The 26,440-nt window shown below is 36.1% G+C and overlaps 2 protein-coding genes across 3 annotated transcripts; both read right to left on the minus strand.

Moving 5' to 3' along the window:
- Positions 1–13,391: 13,391 nt before the first annotated feature.
- Positions 13,392–17,962, minus strand: LOC136823346 (uncharacterized). Of its 2 annotated transcripts, XM_067079524.1 has the most exons (3): positions 17,843–17,962; positions 16,652–17,511; positions 13,392–13,516 (listed from the first exon to the last, which is right to left on the minus strand). In XM_067079524.1, the coding sequence occupies exons 1-3, from the start codon at positions 17,860–17,862 to the stop codon at positions 13,473–13,475; spliced, it is 924 nt and encodes a 307-aa protein (XP_066935625.1). In that variant the 5' UTR covers positions 17,863–17,962; the 3' UTR covers positions 13,392–13,472. The 2 variants fall into 2 exon arrangements, with proteins under 2 accessions (XP_066935625.1, XP_066935624.1); XM_067079523.1 differs by lacking the exon at positions 17,843–17,962 and having other exon boundaries at positions 16,652–17,680.
- LOC136823325 (uncharacterized) lies at positions 13,523–14,462 on the minus strand. The gene has a single exon (XM_067079504.1). It carries the CDS (start codon positions 14,443–14,445, stop codon positions 13,729–13,731), a length of 717 nt encoding a protein of 238 aa, XP_066935605.1. The 5' UTR covers positions 14,446–14,462; the 3' UTR covers positions 13,523–13,728.
- Positions 17,963–26,440: the final 8,478 nt, after the last annotated feature.

The raw sequence follows: 26,440 nt of genomic DNA on the forward strand, positions 1-26,440 counted from the left end.
ACAACTGCTATCTTTGTGCAAACTCAGCGTATTTGAAGCAGCGATTCAGACCTTGTAAAAACATATAATGACAATCTGGCTTTAAAGCAGTTGACGGTACATCCAACGTGTAAAACTACTTTAATGGTTAATATGGTATTTGTCATGGTGAATGAACGAACAACGAAGGCTGGTAAAGTTGAATTATGTTCGAACAACCATGCCGATTCCCCGCCGGACTCCAGGGATTTTTTTGTTGCGTGTCCGAGGATTTTAACATTACTTTTTAAGACTTACCCCGGACTGAACGCGTGGTCTGCGAGACGTACTTAAACAATTGGGCGATCACACACATGGGCGTCAATTTCACCATCCCTATTCTGCCCGCTTTCATGCGAACTTAGTCGACCGTGCGTTAACTCGTGACAACACGTTCACTTTTCCAGCCGCGTGGTTCACTTATCTGGCAGCGCAATTTGTTTGTCTGGGGATAGAAATATTTCTTTCGTTCGACAGGGTTGTCTTCGATCAGGTTCAGTAACCAAACACCTAATAGTTTGATTCTGTTTGATCAAAATTTGATAGTTCAATTACGAAAATTTGGATCAATTGAATTTAATTGACATCGCCTGGAGATAAACAGAAGGTTCGTTAATGGTGGTATGCAAAGTTTTTTCCAATTTCTGATAATAATTACCCAAAAGTAACAGTAAAGTATTAAACTGATGCCTGATTATACAACAAGGATACAAAGCAAAAAGAAAATTCTTTAAAATAATTTTCAATCATACATCCTATCTGAAACATTACTTTTCCTATCTGAAACATTACTTTTAACAAAATAGTATTATACTTACTATCAAAGTTGCAGAACAGTACCTTAAGGGAAGAAATTTTCGCGGGAACTTAATTTCGCGGTTGGTCAAATCATTTTTTTTCGCGGGAATTTAATTTCGCGGTTCAGCGATTTTTGAAAAATTCGCGGGAATTTAATTTCGCGGTTGCAGGATATTTTTGGCCAAAATTGTTATGAAATAAGCAAAAAAACCTGTTTTAGGCTTGAAATAGTACGAGTTTGGGGGAAAGCGTGAAATAAATTAAATTTCGCGGGAATTTATTTTCGCGGATTGACGATTTTGTAAAATTTCGCGGGAACTTATATACAGTATATGGGATTAGGATTATACCTTCTACTTTCTGAAACCAACTGGTCCCAAGTTGCTTCGTTGCTTTTTGTTGTTGTATTCCAAGCTATGACTTTGGAGCGCTAAAGACGCTAAATTTCTGTTCACGCGGCGTTGTTGTATTCCAAGCTATGACTTTGGAGCGCCATAAATGTAAAATATTTGTTCGCGCGGTCGAGCTAGCTTAAAAGCTCACCACACGGCAATCTTTTAGTAGATGCGGTCACTAGGTTACATCGTCCCGTTTTTTTTTCTTGAACAATTTTTCGCCAGCTCGATCCCCAGCACGGCCTCGTGAAGCAACATAGGCTCCCTTCGGGAGCAATTAGATTTGAGCTTGAAAAACTGAATTCTGCCTTAATTGAAGTGCAACCAATTCTGTACAGGGGAATAAAATTTACGAAGCTTATAGCATGTTGAAGTAATTGAAGTTCTTGGGACCTGAAAATGTCTAATAAATACACTATAATAAATAATACACGTTGTAAAAAAGGTTGGAAATTTAATATTAGCCTAGTACTACATACTACATCGATCGAATCATAATCCTTTAATCCGTTGATTTCATGTCAGAAAATTCAGAGAGGATGGAAAAATAGCGTTTTTGTGTTTCAGCGTGGACAAAAATCAGAGTATAACCTTTCCACAGGGGACGATAATTTCTCCAGTGGCAATGGTTCCCTCCGGGAGGATAGAATCTATCTATACTTAAGAAGATTTTAATAAAAAACCTATGCATATATTTATATTCATTCGCTTAGATCGAACATAATTAAGTAGAGATAGAGCTTTTCTCGTTCTGTCTTTTAATTTATTTATTCAATTTCTCTTAGTTTGATGAATTGTAGGCGATTTCTCAAACCAACTAGGATTAGGACAACCCTGTCTCACAGCCCCGGTGGAACTTTTTAAACAACCCAGCTGGCACGCAACGTTGGTTCAACGTTCATCTAACGTTATATGAACGTTCATCTAACGTTATATGGACGTTGTAAACGTTAGATAAACGTTGAAACAACGTTGTGTGCCAGCTGGGAAGGAATTTCAATTAGGGATGAAATCCCAGTGGGGCTGAATTTTTGCTTAATTTTCAAGTGGGGCTGGGGTCCCAGTGGGTCTGCGACACATGGGTATATTAGGCTGAGAGCATATTTAATACGATTAAAATACGAAAAAAATACGATTTGCGAACACATCGTAAGTAAAAAATTAGTAATATAGTTTACAAAATAATTAGTCAGATTAGAACATTTCAATAAATAATTTAGCTAATTTGATAAATAAAGTTAGTAAGAAAATAAAATCCTAGCTTTAAAAAAATATATATGAAATATTGGAACATTTTTCATAAATGATATATGAAATATTGGAACATTTTTCATAAATGATTCATTATTACACTAAATCATTCAGCTATTACTACGGAAACAAAATACTTAACTTTAAATTATTTTGAACTACAATTTAATAATACCAGATTGGTTGCAAATTTTTATCACTAATATAGTATTTGGAACTTAAAAATATATCTGATAAAATCCAAACAAAAATATAAATTAAAGATAATTTTCAAAGGATTCTTGAATTATCACGGTCAATTGATGGTTAAATTTTAAGCATGAAATGTTTTTAATTCAAAAGTAAATTATGTATTTTTGAGAGAAAAAGTAAAACTTACCTAGCAGTATAAAATTTATTTTAAAATGATTTTTCCTATGTTTCATAATTTACTTGTCCAAAGTTTTAAAAGATTAGATGAATGGGTATAGCGATTTTTCAATTTCTTTTCATCGTCACCCATGTCCTCTGCCCACGGCTAAAATATTGAAAAACAATCATTAGTATTGAAATTTGCAATAATTTTACTTGTTCTTGAGGAGGCCTGTTTAGGGACGAAGTTAGGCTGATTTTATTCGCTATAGGGGATGCATATCGTTTAATTTGCTTTTGTCCCAGTTAAACCCAAGTCTTTTTAATTTTCTTTTTCCAGGATTTCATTTTATAGACATTTTTGTCCGCTCGGATCTTCATTTTTACCAATTTTCAAATTTTTGGTTCGAACTTTTTGATTAGATTAGTATTAAATTTTTACTTACGTTTAGGTGGTGGTTGGACAACTTCCTCCATTGCCAGTTCATTTCTTGCTCTGGTTCATCATCTGAAACAAAAAATAACACCAATAATAAGTTCATGAATCGTAGTTTGAATTGTAGGTCACCCTTAGCTTTTTTAGCACAATAATAAATTTTATAATAAATAGACAGCAACCTTACACCTTTGTCTACTTTGCTTTTACAATAACAAAGATCATCAAACAGTTTATTAAAACTCTACGAAAAGAATTAGAAGATTTGAAAGTCAAGTGAATGTTTACCTTGTTGAGAAATTGACTTCGTTGATATTGACGAAGACGGCGCGTCATCTTTGATGGTTCAATTTCAGCATCTGGTGGTATCTCTAAGGGTACTGATAAATAGAAAAAAAATTCCCTTGGAATTTGATCAGTAAAAGGCTCAGCTGTAATTCATTATATTTGAAAATACAAAGAAAGCAGAGCAGTGGTAATCCAGTTTGACTAAAATGTTTGAATAAAATGGAGAAAAAAAAAATACCTGGAAACAATTTAAGATGGACATCAATGTTGCGAAACTTGCACCTCTCCCAACATGATGGAAGCATTTTGTGAACATCTGAGATGGTGTGATTCTCGAATGTCATCAATGCTGGGCCTTCAGTTCGAAAATCAGGCTGTTGGTCGCCGTCGTTAAAGATGAGCCAATCCGCCTCTCTCTTCCACCACGAACTTTCACCGAGCTCAACATAATCAGCAACTCGCTTCAAATGAAGCTCGAAAAAGGATTCGGACAGATGAATCTTCGTATTTTCATTAGAAGCTGAAAAACACATTTTAGTTGTTTAAAAATGGATTGTCTTCTTAAAATACCTTTATAACAAGTTGACCTACGTGGAAATATTTGAAAATTTTGTGAATGGCGTTTATTCGAAGGGGAAATTAACGCCCCCACCCCTCATATGCAAATTATATCTAATTCTTTTAAATGTCCCCCGTCCCCCGGGCGATATAATATAATTCAATATAATTTGTATATGAGGGGTGAGGGGCGTTTATTGAATAATTTTTCCTTTAGAAGTGCGTTTATTAAAAGTAACACCGTATGCTTGTAAAAAAGTTTTTAAAGTAAAAACGTCAATTTAAACCCAAACAAGATTTTTCCGGGAAAATCCATTTCAATCGATTTTATCCTACTACAACCCTCTCCAAAAACCCTATTTTCGGGCCAATTTAGGCCAAAATATGACACAGGTCGATTTATAGGACCTCCGTGTAGGTCTAAAAAACGAAAAGTATGAAGTATGATACTTAAGACCTTTATGACATATATTTTTGCACAAACCCCCTAAAAAACTAAGAAATAAGGCGATCTATCTTAATGAGAGACAGGGGTGTAAAAGATTTATAGAAATTTAAAAAAACTTACGCAAAACTTTGTTGAATTTGGAAATCTTTGAATCTACATGGGATTTCGAGTGACAATACTTCTGCTGGAAGTTCTTCTCTGCTTGGTATCTAAAACAAAGGTGAATAGAATGACAGTTGATGATTATAATTCAAACCTACTACTGAGAAAAATTAAAGTGGGTAAAATTGTAAGTCGAGTTAATCTGATTCCCTGAGTATTTTTTTAATCTAAAACGAATCAATCTATCATAAGTTGAAAAGGTTTAATGATTATGGTGTAGTTTTTAAATTGCGTACCTAACAATACCCATATCTCGGACAGATTCCTTGTGACGGTTTGTAGTGTCTCTGCCTATACCGCGAAGACCATTGAAAATCCTTTCCTCACTTTCTGTGTACAAAGATGACAATGCAATGATTCTGTAGTGTTCGGGAAGATGGATGACTAATGAATCATAATAGCTCCCATATACTTTTCCAATTCTGGGCATTTCACCAAATATCTCCAGGCATCGTAAATTGTGTAAAAACGTCATGTATAACCTCAGAATAGTTTCCGAGGAACGGTCTGTGGATTGAAGATATGATAGGCGGCATATCTCTTTCAGGGTATATAGGAGTTCTTCAGTTTCGGTGGAGAATTTGCTCCTCACTCTAGAGTAGACAGAAATCACGGAGAGCCGGTAATCACAACCACGGTACTTGTCCTTATGTTCACCAAGAGCGAATGCCAGTTCTTCTTCGAAAGTTTTCTTCAATTCACCAGGAAGATGGCTGGGTAGAAGATCCCACACGTTTCGTATATGACCTTGTAGGGAAATATAAATAAAACGATATCAACTAGCTTAAGGAGAGTACAAAAGGTAATAAAGGACTAAGATACGATCTCCTTTTTTGAAACAGAGAAAAATCTGAGATTATAAGTAGTCGAGATAGAGAACAAAGATAGCAAAAGATAATAATAAGAAACTTGGAATTATTCAGCCTATTCACCTTTCAAGTCGTGGAGTGGCTCGACTTGGCTAACCTCGTACATCGAAAGATTCAACGATTCCATGCTCTCTATCACATCTCCATGACATAGTGCGGGTGGTCTCACAACTCCACGCAAAGAATTTTTTAAGAGTGGTTCTAGGTTTTTTTTATGAGTCTGGCTGTAAAGTTTTTATCAATCAACCCTCTTGCCATGACCTCATCAAAAACTGTTTGTGCTGGTAGATTGTCAAAAGGGCTTATCACATTTTCTCTCCTACCAGCAGGACCACTAACAACCTGTAAATGAAGATTTTTGATCTTAGAAAAAAAAAAAATTGAATTCAAGCTCAAAGGTACAGAGATATTAGATTATTTTATTTTTTATATGATCATATAATTAAGGCTTTGTAGTGGTAGGCAAGATCGACTTTTTCAGAACATATTTGATAAAGTTGTAAAAAATCAAGAGAAATATCATAACCATGGGTAGGTGTTGTGGTAGCTGTTGTCGTTTGAAAGATGACTTAAGTCCGTTCCAGTGACAGGTATCTGTGTACTACCTACATTTTCCAGGAGTATCTTTAACAATTAATCCAAAATATTTTGAGATCCAATATAGAGAAAGATACCTTCTTCCGACGTTCTTCTAATGATATCGATTGACATGCACACATAGCCGAGAATTCACCAAACTTGTTAACATGACATCCACAGGTGCAGGGATATGATCCACCAATCGAATTTCCCGATTCAAATTGTAACTCCGGATGATCACCTGGATACAAATTAGACTAGTCATAGCTTTCACTAAATGCCCACGCAGAAGATCATGTCATACACTTATAAAGCTTTTAATGCCTTAAAGATTAAAGCATTAAAAATAATCAGGAATAATTGATTGATTTAATTATTGAATGATTGATTACTGCATATGCTTGAAAAAAAAATTATATTCCATTAACACAATACTTGAAGAATTCATGCAGCTTGATAATTTGATAAAATTTAAGGAAAAGCTTCTCAAAAATTTATTTCAAAAATTATGGTATCATTAGTTTACTGGTTTTCACATCTCCTGTTTGTTTTTTTCTCCCAGTTTCTTTCTTACAACAATATATGTCATGATTATTGTTCACAATAGACCTTTTTTGATAATGCCGCAGACATCTTAGATTGTAGGCAAAATATATAGCGGTGAATAGACCTTTTTTTAACAAGAGGCAGCCATTTTGAATAATTATGTACTCCAGCATAAAAACAATGATACAGCCATGCATAATTTTTAAAATATACATAATACAGTAATTATGCATGGCTGTGTCACTGTTTTTATGCTGGAGTACATAATTATTCAACATGGCTGCCTCTTTAAAAAAAGGTCTATAAATCAACAAGGCAACCAATCAGAAATAGCTTGCTTTTTTCATTGGCTGCTATATTTCAACAATTCTCTATTGCTACTTTGCCTAATAAACAATAGTCAAGAAAATACTACGTATAAAATTTAGCAAAAAGTTCTGCGCCATCTTAAATTGGGTGAAATAGAAACCAATCCTAGTTAAGGCCCGGGCTCCTCTTGTGTACGCTGTGATTGCACTTCTCAAGCAAAATCTTCTATGTTGTTGGTCAAAAGAAAAATAAAGGAATGCCATTGTGGTCTATTCAGACTTACAGTCGAGAAAAGTTGAAATGCGCTTTAATTTTTTTTCAAGTGCATAGTACTTTTTCATGATGTGATGCAATCTTTTCTCCAAGCTGAAAGGATCGAAGCCATTAAGATGATCGCAGCGCAAACAATGAAGAGACGTGTCTCCGGGAAGCTAGACTTTTTGAGTTTATAGCTATATACTTTCACTTTATTGTGTTTCCGTATGACTGTCTGTGTATCTAGTCTAACCACCGTTAAATGCCTTCGGGAAGGTCCCTCCTAACTTGGAAAGCCAGAATTGGAGCTATTTCACCAAACCACTGGAGCATAGGTTATATATTTAGAAAAAGTTGAATATGCGCATGTTAAGTAGAACGAATGTTAAAACAGTGAATACACTCTAAGTGAGGTAAATCCAAAAGAAATTCAACATTCAACATTCATTCAACCACTTTTGGATTCAACTTTACATATGGCCATATGCATACATTCAACATTTTTTGAACTTTGCCGGTATCTTGTTTTACTAAGTTAAGAAGGACTTTCTCGAGTTACGACCATATTATGGTATTTAAAGCTCAAGAAGCTCTATAAACAATAAAGCTAGTTATTAATATAATAACAGACAAAGATAAATTACAGTTTGAACAAAAAATATCAAATATCAAATGTACGTACATTAAAAAACTTGAGCAAATTTCTTTAAAGATTCCAGAAAAAGAATTGAAATCATTGCTAAAATGAACTTCTGACTAAATTACAGTATTTAGTATTCAATTTCAAAGACAAGAAACAAAACTTGACATACAAAACACTTTTTCCAGTCAATCAGCTCATCATCATAACCAGTCTGCCATTTTGTTTGTTTTGATTTGCACAAGTAATAGTAATAGTAATAGTAATATATTGTAATTCGTGTTATATCATACAATGTTATAAATAATTTGCATTTATAACACTCGCTTCAGCTTTTCAAAACTAATAAATTGTAATACGTAATAATGGTAATAGCATATAACGTAATATGAAAATACGCATACTACTAAAAACCGAACATTTACGGAAGAGACTAACTACGGGGATGCTTGCGCGACAAAACAAAAAAACAACAAAATTTCGAGATTCCAGTCCAATATCTATGCGTGAAACTATGAGTGCCTCCTCGTCGCTGCGCTCCTGCGGGGGCAAAAAGAAATATTTTATAAACAAAATTGATTGATAACCTTTTTCTTTCCTTCTTTAATATGCTAATGAAGGAAACATAAATAGCTAAGTGTGTGTAAAAACAAAAAGGAAAACAAGACGATACACATTTCCTTTATACAACAACGTTTTTTATAAGAACATAAAAAATTCAGATGTTAAAGCCTAAAAAAGTTCTTATTTTTCATTTTGTCCTTTATTAAACAAGAATGTTTCGAGATGTAAAAGGTTCGAGATAAATAGAGGAAAATAGCTTAGGGAGGTCTGCACCTATAAAAAATCTCATGACGTCATGAACTTCTACCGTTCCAAAGAACATTGGAAGTCTTAGCTTCAAGATGTCTTCTCTTCTAAGTGCAATGAAAGTTAGTTTCTCAGCAATACTGTCAGCGCAATGAGCAAAGATATATATTTGTGGCTGCTCGACAACACTTTGTATATTCATTGTTATCCCAAAATTGGTAAACATTTCCTCATCCGTGTAAAAGATGTTGGTCGAGTAGATAACTTTAACTGTGTATAATAGGACACCATTCGCCAATATTGAAGTGTGGTCTCCATCAAAAATCTCTTCATCACATCCAATGATCGCAAGATTCCTAAATAGATGATTCACTTGATCAAAACACACGTTATTATTCACATAATATTTTTCACATATTTCTGCTGAAAAAAAACACCTTTAGAGGGAACTTGAGGCTAATTTCAAATCTAAGAAACAGTAAGGAACTTTCTTTTTTCTTTTTTGAAATCGATAAACACAAGAGATCTTTAAAAAAAAATTAAAAAAGTAAAACCTAGGAAGTTAATTTAGGCTTGTCAATAATGAATGAAGTATTGAATATTAAGATGCCATTCGCGCTTTTTTTAAATAAGAATAGTGTCTAATGGTATCTTAATATCCAATAAAAAAACCAAACCCGTGAAAGTCAAACCTAGTTCCAAGTGTTCTTTGTAGATTCTTGATCGGATTTCTTCAAGTGGAATATGCCTAGCTTCTATCGTAAAGGTTTTCCTTTCAATCACTCCATCAACCAAAACAAGTTTTGTGTAGGTCTTTCCCTCGACCGAATCCCCAAGTTTATATTCACCACTTTTAACTTTCTTGTACATTTCCTCTTTCAAATGTTTGAACGGAGGCGGTTTGGGTATCGATGATCCACCTAAAATTTCAAGGTGTTATATAAACAATAAAATGAAAAGTGGTGATAATTTATGCTAAATAATTTTAAGAATTAACTAACACCTATATGACTCCACTGTTTCATTCTAATCCCATTATCTTAAATATAGTTATGAACTATTTCTGTAACCAAGAGAAACTAAAAGGAGACCATAAAATTTAGTACATTAAATCTAAATAATTTTACACCCGAAAGAAAACTAATATGTAATCCCTCGGTTTGACTTCTATCAATCTCTCTAGCTCTTCGTTTGTCTAACTAATCAGTTGTATAATGTATACATAGAACAAAATTATCAATAAAATTAAATTGTATGTAAGTATTTGATGTCTAAATTTGAGGGATAACCACACTAACTGAGTCTCTATAATGAATAAAATAAAGATTAAACTTTGTTTAACTGACAAATATCTGGCATTTTTAATGCTGCTCTTCTTGTCTTATTTTTGTTCATATAAGGATTATGCAGTCTTGAATAGTCTACATTCCTATTGTTTAGGAACTCTATAACAACACTGCTACCTCGCTCACCAACAATACCATACCGGGTGGCCACCCGGTATTTACTTGCAAGAGAAGAAAAATTAATCTAAAAATAAAAAAAAAGCTTTCAATTAATTAAATTTAAGAAATCAAACCGTCAAAATTTTAAGTACACACTTTTTTATAAGCAACCTGGCTTGGAGTAAAATATATTTACAAATTCTATCAGATGGAAATGAGCAGCCACCGGCTAGAAAGTATTAAATATCTGTTCTTGAGGACCCTTTTTCCTGGAAAAACTATCTGTTCTGAATCTGGGCACTCCTGGATTAAATCATCTGTTCTGGGAAAAAATGGGCCCCCTCGAAATGTATATCTGTTCTCTATCGTAGTTAAAGTAATGAAAATTATTTTTTCAATACTGGCAGTTTCATGTTTTTACAAACAATCCTCAGTTGAAAATAATTTTTAAAAAAACTAGAGTTCCGTTGCTCTTACAAAAAATAACATTGCAGGGTCTTCGTCAAAAATTGACGTCATTTTAGTCCTTGGTGTCGTGAACTTTTAAAGTGAACTTGTTCACGTGACGGCATTTTGAAATCAGTTCATTCCTGGAATTCAAAAGCTTGTCCGGGTTCGGAAATGTAGCGATTTCAAGCTTCTCCGCGAGACAAAGTGAGCATTTCAGCGACGAACGGTTGAACGTTGGGCACTGTCGGATGGTTTTCCATGCGATTTTTGGCGATAGGTTTTTTCGTTTTAACGTTCGTCGCTGAAATGCTCACTTTGTCTCGCGGAGAAGCTTGAAGTTCACTTTAAAAGTTCACGACACCAAGGACTAAAATGACGTCAATTTTTGACGAAGACCCTGCAATGTTATTTTTTGTAAGAGCAACGGAACTCTAGTTTTTTAAAAAATTATTTTCAACTGAGGATTGTTTGTAAAAACATGAAACTGCCAGTATTGAAAAAATAATTTTCATTACTTTAACTACGATATAACGCTTCTAACTTCGGTTGGTTAAGCACTCTTTTGATGGATGAAAGCATTGCTTCAACAAATTATCTGTTCTCTAAAAATATTATGCTCCTGGAAAAATATAACAGCTATTCTTAAGAAAGGTAAAATACTCCCAGAAAATGAGACCTTTTAAGAAAAGTATGAAGCTAAGAAAGCTATGAAAAAAAATCTGGCATCTGGTTGTGTTTTTCACAATTTAGCTCTTGAATTTTTCAACATATTATCCGCTGGAAAATTGTATGTGTTTTTCTTTAAAATGTGCTACTGGATTTTAAGAACAGATGTTTTTAAGGCTATCCCTGGATTTTACCTGGGTGTTTTGAGGAAAGTCTCTCCTAGATTTATCCATACAATTTACTCCCCTGGAAAAAAAGAACAGATATTTAAAAAAAATCTGCTGGCGGCTGCTCTTTATGGTACCACTCGCCCCGAAATGCATTTTAAGGTATAATAATTGTGAGGGCACCTAGACATATTTTCCAGAAATTAGGATTAGTGAAAATGGTGTTGCTTATAAAAAATATGTATCATCACGTATAATCTATCATTCAATTCATTATGAAGAACTGAAAATCTAAAATTTGCAGTTCTAAATACAGAATTAAAAGATAGACTTTACAGGAAAATATTTTCAAACTTCTCAAAAATAGTCCTATAATTATAAACTTAAAAATTTGAGTTAATTTTGTGTGGTTTTGATATCAGAGATACCCAAATGAAGAGAATATCTCAAGATAACTACACCAGCTTTAGATTTGAGTCGTTTTGCAGTCATCAAAGACGTAATAATATACATAATGATGACTACATAAATTGTTACCTTTTGTGGAATAGCCGGGTATTTAATATCATAACCTCGCTACCCTTTCCGCTCCAGAGCTGGTTCACTCACGGATATGTAACTCGGTAGCCCGGGGTCCACTTAAAGCTTTTTTTATAGACTGGATGGCGCGATTAAGTGGCCCGGTAGTATATGGTAATAGCCTTTTGCCTAGGCGGACTGTAAAACAGTCCGCCAGATTTAAGTTGTTTTTGGAAGGTAAAAACAGTATGAAGCAATGTTTTTATTTGAGAATAAGGGATTGCAAATCTGTTAATCCTGTTTTTTTTTCTCGTTTTTGATTATATCTTTCAACTCCAAGTAGTTTTATTGTTATTTGGATTTTTAGCATTTTTTTTCAAAATGGCGACCTCGCCAAATGCTCCTAGTCTACTTCACTGGACTCAGCGTCATAAAAAAATATCAAAAAGCAAAGTTCAGCCAAAAGTAGACTTTAGTCTATGAACTCGGTGGCCGGTAACTAACCTGATAACAGATTGTGTATTTTCTGGCCCAGTACGCTGAAGCTCTAAAGACGTGGGCGAAAATATACAATCTGAAGAATATGGTCGCGCGCCTGTACGCAGACCGCGTAGAATTTTATTTAAGAGGAACAGGTCCCAGTGCAATGTCGACAGGGAAGGGTGTCATGGCCGACAACCTTTAGCTTGGGAGATATGTCAAGTTCCAAGTTCTCTCAAAGCAAATTCAGAACTTTTTTGGAAAAGAAACATGCAAAACATTATTGTATTTCACAGACAAGGTTCTTTAATGGATGAATATATGCTCAAAAAAGAATCTTTTTTGCTTTAAACTAATCACACAAGAGAAAACAAGCATAATAACATCATACACAAATATCATTTAAAAAGAAAGGAAAATCATAAACAAACATTATATTATCAGTAGAAGAAAACTGAAGCTATAGAAAATGAATACAAACCATTACTGAATACTTTTCTGAAGTTTATAAAGTATAAAGACCAAAAAACTTGAGTTTCAAAACAATAACAAACATCCATTTTCACCTTCCGCCTCCAATTTGAAACCTTTCCACTCGCAAAGCATTGTGGGACAGAATTTTAATTCCTATCTATAAAACGCACTTTTCATGGAGCGCCATTTTAATTTTTAAGTTTTCGGCACTAAACAAAAAATTGACTCAAAATTTCTGTAGAGATAGGGCCATTTTCCTCAGATGTTAGTTGAGGGATTGTGCGAGGGCCCGGAGGGCCCGAAGGGCAATCCCGATTTTATGAATAAAATCGAAGCCAACGATCTGATGTGGGTACGCCCTACTCGCCGTCATGACTGAAGGTCATAATTTCAACTAAGGGTATAAAGATGTACAGTACTAACAAAAGAATTAATTAAACAAAATATGGGATAGAAATAAAGTGAAACAAGCTTCGATTGGTTTTAAGGTTTCTTTGCCAGGACCACAGTTGACTGGCTTAAAGAGCTATTAAAAAAATGTTACAATGTTTAAAATGATTAACCACTGCCTCGTCCACGGCCACGTCCACGAAAGTTGGTTCCTGAAATGTACAAGCAAGATAAAGAATATATATGAGACAGGGAGGAGAGGGAGGGCACATCAGATCGTTGGCTTCGATTTTATTCATAAAATCGGGATTGCCCTTCGGGCCCTCCGGGCCCTCGCACAATCCCTCATTTCATTTCATAAAATCTCCGCCCGATCTGATGTGGGTACGCCCTACTCTTGTATGACTGAAGGTCATAATTTCAACTACCTCTGTTTGAAGCTTTTTAAAATCGCACCTTGGAACGAATCTTTAATTACACTCCCTGAATTATTATAAAACTTTTGAAAAGTACTTTTATTCGACCAGTGGGCAGATTTCATAATATCCTCCACCGAAAAACCATTCAAAGAAGCCTTTGAGGTAGAGGCCGACCTAGTAGAGTGGCCCTGAAAAACTTTTGAATCAATGCCTGCATTATGGATGACTTCTTTTAACCATCTAGAAACAGTAGATGTAGCGACTTTATCGTGAGGTTTTATTGTGGCAATAAGGAGTTTAGATTCATCACCCCTAAGAGGCTTAGTCATTTCCAGATATCTATCCAAAGCCTTAACAGGGCACAAGGCCTTATTATCTTCAAAAGACTGAAATTTCAACTTTAAATGTTTGTCACCAGGCTTTTGAGTTTTTGTAGGATTTGGAAGTGTAAAACTATAAAAAGAGTTTACCCTCACCATGTAGGAGGTGTCTAACTGCCAAATTTCAGAAGCACGAGAACCTGAGCACAAGGCTAACAACATAACTAACTTATGTGTCATAAGACCAAGATTTCTCGAGTCCAACACCTCTAGATAATTTAAAACCTGGTCAACATCCCAGATAAAGTTGTATTTTGGCTTGGGGGGACGCTTGTTGAAGATCCCCTTCATCAAGGCAGAAACTCTTGGATGCATGCCCACTTTACTTCCGTCTATAGGCATGTGGAAGGCCGAAATTGCAGACCTATACCCACCTATTGTGCTGAACTCCCTACCTTCCTTAAATTGGTCAGTTAGGAATTGCAAAATCAGATTTAAAGGACATCTAAAGGGATCAGCTTGTTGGTCACTACACCAGCGACAAAACTTTCTCCAGGCCGATTCGTAATGAGAAAGAGTTCCCTTCCTTCTAGAGTGTATGATAGGTTGGCAGAGTCTTCAGATATTCCTTCTGCACTGAGGTTTGCCCGGATACTGTCCATGCCACCAGTTGGAGGGAGTTGTTTAGACACAACGGATGACACTCCCCCGCTGGATTCTTTAGCAGTTGTCGATATTTTGGTAATAATATTGGATTCCTTATCGACATTCTGAGTAGTAAAGGGTACCATGGCTGGGATTGCCAAGCAGGTGTTATGAGAAACAGGGTTGCTTGATCCTTCAGCACCTTTTGTAGCACACGGCCTATCAGGGAGAATGGTGGGAAAGCATACCCCCTCAGAGGCCCCCAGTCCTGTTGAAATGCATCTGTTCCCTGGCTTTTGTGATCCAGTCTCCAAGAGAAGAACTTTTGGAGTTGGGTCGTTACTCTTGAGGCAAATAGATCTATCTCTGGACGACCCCTCACCCAAGTCATTTTTTGAAACACTTTGGGATCTAGTTTCCATTCGCTTCGATCCTTCCTTCTTGACTCCTTGTCTGCTAGACCATTCAAAATCCCGGGAAGGTATTCCACAGTAATCGTGATCCCGTATCTTAGGAGGAACTCCCAAAGGTCCTTGCTTATCTGGTTCATTTCGTGGTTCACTGTACCCCCCATTTTTAGGATGTAAGCTAATGCTGAGATGTTGTCCATCTGGAGATGAACTGATGTTGGTTTTAACCTGTCTGCAAAAATCAATATGGCCATCTGGGCCCCTTTTAGTTCCAAAATATTTATATGTTTCACTCTCTCTTCCTCTGACCAAAGACCCCCTGCTGGTTGGCCTTGACAGACTGCCCCCCAACCTGTCTTGGAGGCATCTGACTGGACGACTATTTGTGGGGGTTCCATTACTAGGGTCCTCCCATTGACAGATTCTAGATTCTGAATCCACCAAAGTAATTCCGACCTTGAACCCTTGTCCAAGGACAAGACTTTTTCGTAAGAATTCTCCATTAGGAGGTGTTTTATTTGAAGTCTCTGTATATTTCTGTAGTGAAGAGGGGCTGGAAGTACTGCTACTGCTGCAGATGTCAATCTCCCTAATATCTTTGCCAAATCCCTCACAGAAACCTCCCCCTTCTGTAACAGATTCTTGCAATGTGTTTTTATTATTGCAACCTTGTCCTGTGGAAGAGATATCTTCATATTGACTGAGTCTACAATTACCCCAAGGTACTCTAGTTTTTGGCAAGGCTCTAACACTGATTTTTTCATGTTGATTACAAAACCCAAATTCTGTAAAAGGTAAATCAAGGTATCCCTCAAAGCTATCAATTCCTCCTTGGACTGAGCTAGAAGAATAATGTCGTCCAAGTACACTATCACTCTCCCATGCAAGCGTCGAATTATTGCTATCGGGATTTTCATAAGTTTTGTGAACACCCAAGGTGCTGATGAAAGGCCGAAACATAGGCAAACAAACCGATAAAGTTTTTCTTTCCAACTGAAACCCATATAATCCTGAGACTCTTTGTGGAGAGGGACCACAAAGTAAGCGTCCTTGAGATCGATTTTCACCATATAATCGCCCCTCATTAAAAGATCTTTCAAGGAGTGCAAACCCTCCATTTTGAAATGCTCCTGGGGAATGTATGAGTTTAACTTTTTCAAATTTATGACTGGCCTTTGACCAGAATCCTTCTTTTCTACCAGAAAAATTGTACTGAAAAACTTTCCCTCCCCGGGCTGAATTTCCTGGATAGCACCTTTCTCCAAAAGGGATTTGATCTCCTTGTCCACTAGAGTCACTTCCTTTTCTCCCATTGGAATCTCCTTTGGAGGCATTCTCTGATGAGGCTGAGCATTTAAAGGCACCTTGTACCCTGAAACAATATTCAAAATTGCCCGGTCGTTTGTCAAAACTTCCCAATTTTTTAGGAAGTGTTTTAGCCTTCCTGCTAATGCTAATGGAATGTCTCCCGGGCTTTCCTTTGAGAAAAGAGGCATCACTAATGGATGAACCCTGGACTTTTGAGGCAAATTCAAGAAATGGTTTTCCCTTACCTCTGTTATTTCCTCTGTAGTTTCCTCTGAATGAAGAGAACTGAAATCTTGGCTGAAAACTGCCTCTTTGACCGCCTGACGACTGCCCCCTACCACCTCGGTAACTTGTTGGCAAGGGGCCTCTCTGAAAGGGCTGATTTGAACTTGAACCTGCCTTCATCATTCCTTTAAACACATCTTTTGACTTACTTTTCGTCTTTGCACTTCGGCAAATTTCTTCCTCAAATTTGTTACCAAAAAGATCCTTTGTTGTGTTTTCTGAGAGGGTTGTCTCCCAATCTCCCAGCATTACTTTTGCTCTCTTATGGTCTGAGAAGAGGCTTTCTAGAATTAAATGCCGACGGTAGTACGATGTTCTCTGAGAAGCTTGCCCTACCAGAGCAGTGACTGCATCTAACGTTTTACTTATAATTTCCAGCCTCTGGAGTTCTGTTTTGGATTCCTCTGAATCAGTGTCCCCAGACGACATCAAAGCCTCTCTCTCATTTGCCACAGAAATCCACATCTGGGACACTGGGCCCATTATACTCCGGATGGATTGTTGAATATGAGTCATATAGCCATCGATACGTAAGGTTTTTGCTTTACCAAAAGTTTCATTCACAAGCTCTTTAATGTAAATGTCTAGCTTGGGAGGCTTGTCGACGTTTGAAGGTACGGGACAGTCCGTTAAAATCTTCTCTTTTATAGATTTGTCACTAAAATGTTTGGTCAGGTATTTACGAGCATAATCTTCCAGTTCTTTTAGTAGGCTCACAGATGAATCCTCATCCTCTTCATCTAACTCCACTCTTGGCATCTTCTCAGGTGGGGCAGAAGTCTCTTCCTCATCTTCTTCCCTTTCTCTTCGGCCATTTCTCCTGAATTTCAAATTGGAAAACATTATCAGAACTGCCCTAAGCAAATTCCTTGTTTCATTATCTTTCACTACCTTCTCTCACCGAGTGAAGAGAGGAATAAACTCAAAGACCTCTCCTAGAGAGTCTAGTTTCATGTAATGAGTGACCCTGTGCCCACTGCCTAACAGTGGAATAAGGTCCTTTTTTAAGGGACTGTAAATTTAGATATTGACAAAATACACAACAATGGTGCAACACCAATTGTTATTATAGCTTTTCCTAGATTATGATAGGGTTGCCAAAGGCAAAACCACAGATATTTAAGGAATTTTAATGATCAATTTATACTTACAAGGAATTTGCGTCCGACATCTTTAGCGAGTAGAAAACAAGAGGTAGTTGAAATTATGACCTTCAGTCATACAAGAGTAGGGCGTACCCACATCAGATCGGGCGGAGATTTTATGAAATGAAATTTCAGCGATCTTTAGAGCTTCAGCGTGTCGCGTAGAAAACTCCACAGCTGCTATCAGGTTACCGGTAACATGCTAGACTGGAGCATATTATTTTGTAAAGATACATTAGTAGTTTTTGCTTTATTGTTGCTTGAACAAATTGCAGTACTACTACCAAGCCCAATAATACAAAACGTTATTGAACAGTGCAACTCAAAAAAGATTTAAAAACTTAGGGTTTCTTACCAATGCTTTGTCAGGCATATTGTTAACTTCCTTGATCAAGGCTTCTTTGTCAAATGTCAGCTTTTCCGGATCAAGAGAGTGACGCTTTCTTTTTCCAGTTTCAGCCTCTTTTAGTTTTCCTTGAAAAAAAATAAACATAAAATTTTATACAAACATACACACCGACCTTATTTAAAAATGAATTGAACTGATATGTGCAGAATTTTCAATAAATTTAACGCTAGGAGATGTTTTAAATGCTACTTATTTAAGTCTCTACATTAGTGATTGCCCCAACTGCATAAAAAATAATTTTTGCATGTAAGTGTGCAGTTTTTATGCAAACAGGAAAAACACAAAGAATATTAAACATATTAATACAATAATGACCGGTTAGTGTTGCGTTGAACGAGGGCAATATTTTCAGTACAGCCCGAAAAAAACCGGTCATTATTGTATTTGTTAACCATTGCCTTCAGCTTCGATTGATTTTTAGCGCTTTATCCAGGAAAAATAGCGAAATAAAGCGAAAAAAACAAGCGAAGAGAGATAAAAAATTGTTATAATTTCTGACGTCAGAAATAGAAAATGAGAGAAATGATGTCAACGCATTGACATTTTCCTCTAAAAAGGTGACGTCACAATGAATTTTCCTAACGACAGGCAATGTAGGCCCGTCGTCATGCGAAAAGAATCAATTGCATTGCGCAAGAAATCGTGTAGCCCGCTTCGAAAAAGTAATCCGTTATCAAAGAAAAATAATGCAGCCAATAGAACCCAAAAATAGTTACTTTTATTTGTTCGATTGACTGCTTCTGCTATAGTCTCGCTATAGACACCAAGTCGCGCTTTTTCGTACTTTCCAGCAGACATCCTCAAACCATATGCCACATCACTTTGTTTTTCTTTGTAATTATTTTCCATGCGCACTTTAACCTGAAAAATAATATTAAATACAATTTTTAACGGTTTCAACTATCTTAATTTTATAAATTTTTCCCTCTGGTGACCAATCTCCATTTTGTTAATCCAATACAAACACTTCTTAAAGTAAGTAAAAAAAAAAACAATTATCATATTTTTTTAATTGATTGCATTTGATTTGAGATTAAACACTCCACGTTTTAGCTTGAGGCTGCTGGGGGCAACATGTTCATATTTTGAATAAATATTTCAAAAAGTATCAAACTGATTCCACTAATGTTCTTATAACCCTGTTTTAATTCCGTCAGTCATGTTCAGGGATTGGAAAGAGAGAAAAAGATGTGATCGCGGTATTGTTGTTTGAATATCATTTTTCTCAGTAAGCGACCAGGCAGAAGAATTGAAATATTAAGCAGCGATTCTGTCCTTGCATCTTTCCCAATCTATGAAAATGGCTGACAGAATTAAACCATGGTTTACGACATTGACATTAGGCAACCTTACGGAAACATACTAAAAATTTATTTTTGTACGTCACCGAAAGGTGCAAATGTAAATAAATGACGTAGCATGAGGAACCGTCGCATGAGCCCTGTTTTAATGATATCGGCTTGAAGTTGACGGTATGTAGCCCATTAACAGATAAAATGTACATATAAAAAATCACGCACGTACCTTATTTTCAATATGCCTGACCATTTTCTTCTTCTCTGCGGTTGTTTTCTTTTTTTCCACATCTGCTTCCTTCACAAAACATCTGTGAATTTTACACCAAAAATCCCTTGAAACTGCTTTTCGACTTTGTCATGTACAGACGTAGCAGCAACTTTTGCTATTCCATCATGTAGCCTTTCAGGAACCGGTATTGTTATCGTAATTTGTTTGACATTATGATTGATATCTGTGGACTTCTCTGTGCAAGGTAAACAATCATTGAGGGTGTGCAATCCTTTTTGAATAGTTGTTAATGCATTCCAGCATTCAATAGAATACCTTGTTGTGATTTCATTTTTTTGATCTATTGGTGTTCTTTTGTGATATTCAAAGAACCGTTTTCTGTACAGCTGAAACTTATTGGCTGACATGTTCAAAGGAGAAAATTGATTGTTGAAAGCTTCATACTTTAAATCAGCCCTTGAAGAATGGATCTCATTGGATTTGAAAATAGCAGCTTTCAGGAAACCACATTTGAAAACATTGGCCATTTCTCCTACCAAAAAAAAAAACAGTTCAACCAGCCAAAATCACTATCAATGTTCCATCAATCACCATCCATCAAGTCAAAGTTTACAAAAGTACAAAATATCATTTTAAAAAAAGTTCAAAAGTCACGTCCGTCGTCGGTCAAAAAAGGTTTGTTTTCAATATCGTTTCACTAAATTTGTCTTTCTGTATCTGTGAAAGAAATTCCCGCCGTAACAATTTGTCCGCTGGGCCGGTAGCGAAAATAATTCAGGGGGTAAAAAAGACACGACAAAACCGCGTTTCGCGTCTAAAAAAGGAAACATGACGTATAAATACGTAATGTTAAATAAATGCGCGAAATGGGACCAGTTCCGCCCTACAAACAGGTATAAAAATTATATTGTTAGCTCGAGAATCACTTACTTGTGTTAAAAAGGACTGTGTCGAAAATTCAAGCGAGTATTAAAGTTCGCATTTCTTACAAAAACCTCAAATGCAAGCCCCCGGTTTTTAAGAAAAACGCTTACAATGACGTCATTAACGTATTATTAATTTTCGACACAGTTATTTTTGAAAAGCCAATTATGACTATAGAGAGTTTTTATAATTAAAAAAATTCACTGTTGGCAGATAGTGGGTACAAATTTTTACGGTAAAATTTGGACACGCCGTAACTCGCTCGAGTAACCGATATTGACGTTACCATATAAAAATGCACTGATCTTTGTTTTGATGCTTTCAATCAATAGACAGACTTCTTGGAAGGATGTTTCAGCCAAACTACAGTCATTGAAATCATTCTGAGCTTATTGACATCGTAGTGGCCATATCGGTTACGTCTAACCGATATTGACGTTAACATGTAAAAATGCACTGATCTTTATTTTGATGCTTTCAATCAATAGAGAGACTTCTTGGAAGGATGTTTCAGCCAAACTACAGTCATTGAAATCATTCTGAGCTTATTGACATGGTAGTGGCCATATCTGTCTATAGAAGTCTGTCTATTGATTGAAAGCATCAAAACAAAAATCAGTGCTTTTTTAAGGGAAACGTCCATATCGGTTAGACACAACCGATTTGGCCACTATCATGCAAATAAGCTCAGAATGATTTCAATGACTGTAGTTTGGCTGAAACATCCTTCCAAGAAGTCTGTCTATTGATTAAAAACATCAAAACAAAGATCAGTGCATTTTTAAAGGGTAACGTCCATACCAGTTAGACGCAACCGATATGGCCACTACCATTTCAATAAGCTCAAAATGTTTTCAATGACTGTACTTTGGCTGAAACATCCTTCAAAGAAATCTGTCTATTGATTATAAACATCAAAACACGCAACCGATATAGCCACTGTCATGTCAATAAGCACAGAATGATTTCAATAACTCTAGTTTGGCTGAAACATCCTTCCAAGAAGTCTGTCTATTGATTAAAAACATCAAAACAAAGATCAGTGCTTTTTTAAGGGAAACGTTCATATCGGTTAGACACAACCGACTTGGCCACTATCATGCAAATAAGCTCAGAATGATTTCAATGACTGTTGTTTGGCTGAAACATCCTTCGAAGAAGTCTGCCTATTGATTAAAAACATCAAAACAATGATCAGTGCATTTTTAAAGGGTAACGTCCATTCCAGTTAGACGCAACCGATATGGCCACTGCCATTTCAATAAGCTCAAAATGTTTTCAATGACTGTAGTTTGGCTGAAACATCCTTCAAAGAAGTCTGTCTATTGATTATAAACATCAAAACAAAGATCAGTGCTTTTTTTAAGGGAAACGTCCATATCGGTTAGACGCAACCGATATGGCCACTACCATGTCAATAAACACAGAATGATTTAAATAACTGTAGTTTGGCTGAAACATCCTTCCAAGAAGTCTGTCTATTGATTAAAAACATCAAATCAAAGATCAGTGCTTTTTATAAGGTAAACATCCATATCGGTTAGACGCAACCTATATAGCCACTGCCATGTCAATAAGCACAGAATGATTTCAATAACTGTAGTTTTGCAGTAACATCCTTCCAAGAAGTCTGTCTATTGATTAAAAACATCGAAACAAAGAACAGTGCTTTTTTTGAGGGAAACGTCCATATCGGTTAAACGCAACCGATATGGCCATTACCATGTCAATAAGCTCAGAATGTTTTCAATGACTGTAGTTTGGCTGAAACATCCTTCCAAGAAGTCTGTCTATTGATTAAAAACATCAAAACAAAGATCAGTGCATTTTTAAAGGGTAACGTCCATACCAGTTAGACGCAACCGATATGGCCACTACCATTTCAATGAGCTCAAAATGTTTTCAATGACTGTAGTTTGGCTGAAACATCCTTCAAAGAAATCTGTCTATTGATTATAAACATCAAAACAAAGATCAGTGCTTTTTTTAAGGGAAACGTCCATATCGGTTAGACGCAACCGATATGGCCACTACCATGTCAATAAACACAGAATGATTTAAATAACTGTAGTTTGGCTGAAACATCCTTCCAAGAAGTCTGTCTATTGATTAAAAACATCAAAACAAAGAACAGTGCTTTTTTTGAGGGAAACGTCCATATCGGTTAAACGCAACCGATATGGCCATTACCATGTCAATGAGCTCAGAATGATTTCAATGACTGTAGTTTGGCTGAAACATCCTTCCAAGAAGTCTGTCTATTGATTAAAAACATCAAATCAAAGATCAGTGCTTTTTATAAGGTAAACATCCATATCGGTTAGACGCAACCTATATAGCCACTGCCATGTCAATAAGCACAGAATGATTTCAATAACTGTAGTTTTGCAGTAACATCCTTCCAAGAAGTCTGTCTATTGATTAAAAACATCAAAACAAAGATCAGTGCTTTTTTAAGGGAAACGTCCATATCGGTTAGACACAACCGATTTGGCCACTATCATGCAAATAAGCTCAGAATGATTTCAATGACTGTAGTTTGGCTGAAACATCCTTCCAAGAAATCTGTCTATTGATTAAAAACATCAAAACAAAGATCAGTGCATTTTTACAGGGTAACGTCAATACCGGTTAGACACAACCGATATGGCCACTACGATGTCAATAAGCTCAGAATGATTTCAGTTACTGTAGTTCGGCTGAAACATCCTTCAAATAAGTTTGTCTATTGATTAAAGACATCGAAACAAAGATCAGTGCATTTTTACAGGGTAACGTCCATACCGGTTAGACGCAACCGATATAGCCACTGCCATGTCAATAAGCAAGAATGATTTCAATAACTCTAGTTTGGCTGAAAAATCCTTCCAAGAAGTCTGTCTATTGATTAAAAATATCAAAACAAAGATCAGTGCTTTTTTAAGGGAAACGTCCATATCGGTTAGACACAACCGACTTTGCCACTATCATGCAAGTAAGCTCAGAATGATTTCAAAGACTGTAGTTTGGCTGAAACATCCTTCCAAGAAGTCTGTCTATTGATTAAAAACATCAAAACAATGATCAGTGCATTTTTAAAGGGAAACGTCCATATCGGTTAGACGCAACCGATATGGCCACTACCATGTCAATAAACACAGAATGATTTAAATAACTGCAGTTTGGCTGAAACATCTCTCCAAGAAGTCTGTCTATTGATTAAAAACATCAAAACAAAGAACAGTGCTTTTTTTGAGGAGAATGTCCATATCGGTTAAACGCAACCGATATAGCCATTACCATGTCAATAAGCTCAGAATTATTTCAATGACTGTAGTTTGGCTAAAACATCCTTCCAAAAAGTCTGTCTATTGATTAAAAGCAACAAAACAAAGATCAGTGCTTTTTTTAAGGGAAACATCCATATCGGTTAGACGCAACCTATATAGCAACTGCCATATCAATAAGCACAGAATGATTTCAATAACTGTAGTTTTGCAGTAACATCCTTCCAAGAAGTCTGTCTATTGATTAAAAACATCAAAACAAAGAACAGTGCTTTTTTTGAGGGAAACGTCCATATCGGTTAAACGCAACCGATATGGCCATTACCATGTCAATAAGCTCAGAATGTTTTCAATGACTGTAGTTTGGCTGAAACATCCTTCAAAGAAGTCTGTCTATTGATTATAAACATCCAAACAAAGATCAGTGCTTTTTTTAGGGAAACGTCCATATCGGTTAGACGCAACCGATATGGCCACTACCATGTCAATAAACACAGAATGATTTAAGTAACTGTAGTTTTGCTGAAACATCCTTCCAAGAAGTCTGTCTATTGATTAAAAACATCAAATCAAAGATCAGTGCTTTTTATAAGGGAAACGTCCATATCGGTTAGACACAACCGATATGGCCACTACGATGTCAATAAGCTCAGAATGATTTCAATTACTGTAGTTTGGCTGAAACATCTTTCCAAAAAGTCTGTCTATTGATTAAAGACATCAAAACAAAGATCAGTGCATTTTTACAGGGTAACATCCATACCGGTTAGACGCAACCGATATGGCCACTACGATTTCAATAAGCTCAAAATGTTTTCAATGACTGTAGTTTGGCTGAAACATCCTTCCAAGAAATCTGTCTATTGATTAAAAACATCAAAACAAAGAACAGTGCTTTTTTTGAGGGGAACGTCCATATCGGTTAAACGCAACCGATATGGCCATTACCATGTCAATAAGCTCAGAATGATTTCAATGACTGTAGTTTGGCTGAAACATCCTTCCAAAAAGTCTGTCTATTGATTAAAAGCAACAAAACAAAGATCAGTGCTTTTTTTAAGGGAAACATCCATATCGTTTTGACGCAACCGATATGGCCACTACCATGTCAATAAGCTCAGAATGATTTCAATGACTGTAGTTTGGCTGAAACATCCTTCCAAGAAGTCTGTCTATTGATTAAAAGCATCGAAACAAAGATCAGTGCATTTTTACAGGGTAACGGCCATATCGGTTAGACGCAACCGATATGGCCACTAAAATGTCAATAAGCTCAGAATGATTTCAATTACTGTAGTTTGGCTGAAACATCCTTCCAAGAAGTCTGTCTATTGATTAAAAACATCAAAACAAAGATCAGTGCATTTTTACAGGGTAACGTCCACGTCAGTTAGACGCAACCGATATGGCCACTACCATTTCAATAAGCTCAAAATGTTTTCAATGACTGTAGTTTGGCTGAAACATCCTTCAAAGAAATATGTCTATTGATTATAAACATCAAAACAAAGATCAGTGCTTTTTTAAGGGAAACGTCCATATCGGTTAGACGCAACCGATATGGCCACTACCATGTCAATAAACACAGAATGATTTAAATAACTGTAGTTTGGCTGAAACATCCTTCCAAGAAGTCTGTCTATTGATTGAAAGCATCAAAACAAAGATCAGTGCATTTTTATATGGTAACGTCAATATCGGTTAGACGCAACCGATATGGCCACTGCGATGTCAATAAGCTCAGAATGATTTCAATGACTGCAATTTTGCTGAAACATCCTACCAAGAAGTCTGTCTATTGATTAAAAACATCAAAACAAAGATCAGTGCATTTTTACAGGGTAACGTCCATACCGGTTAGACGCAACCGATATGGCCACTACCATGTCAATAAGCTCAGAATGATTTCAATGACTGTAGTTTGGCTGAAACATCCTTCCAAGAAGTCTGTCTATTGATTAAAAACATCAAAACAAAGATCAGTGCATTTTTACAGGGTAACGTCCATATCAGTTAAACGCAACCGATATAGCCTCTGCCATGTCAATAAGCACAGAATGATTTCAATAACTCTAGTTTGGCTGAAACATCCTTCCAAGAAGTCTGTCTATTGATTAAAAACATCAAAACAAAGATCAGTGCTTTTTTAAGGGAAACGTCCATATCGGTTAGACACAACCGACTTGGCCACTATCATGCAAATAAGCTCAGAATGATTTCAATGACTGTAGTTTGGCTGAAACATCCTTCCAAGAAGTCTGTCTATTGATTAAAAACATCAAAACAATGACCAGTGCATTTTTTAAGGGTAACGTCCATACCAGTTAGACGCAACCGATATGGCCACTACGATTTCAATAAGCTCAAAATGTTTTCAATGACTGTAGTTTGGCTGAAACATCCTTCAAAGAAGTCTCTCTATTGATTATAAACATCAAAACAAAGATCAGTGCTTTTTTAAGGGAAACGTCCATATCG

This window comes from Clytia hemisphaerica, unplaced genomic scaffold (genome assembly GCF_902728285.1).
Source record: "Clytia hemisphaerica strain Z4C2 unplaced genomic scaffold, Clytia hemisphaerica genome assembly, whole genome shotgun sequence".
Classification (NCBI taxonomy): domain Eukaryota; kingdom Metazoa; phylum Cnidaria; class Hydrozoa; order Leptothecata; family Clytiidae; genus Clytia; species Clytia hemisphaerica.

Coding starts and splice junctions, on each gene's coding strand:
- LOC136823346 (XM_067079523.1), bottom strand. CDS start 17,534: ATGTTTTCCAATTTGAAATTCAGGAGAAATGGCCGAAGAGAAAGGGAA. Junction 13,517..16,651: donor CTACAGAGGAAATAACAGAG/GTAAGGGAAAAC, acceptor TGTACATTTCAG/GAACCAACTTTCGTGGACGT.
- LOC136823325 (XM_067079504.1), bottom strand. CDS start 14,445: ATGCCTATAGACGGAAGTAAAGTGGGCATGCATCCAAGAGTTTCTGCC.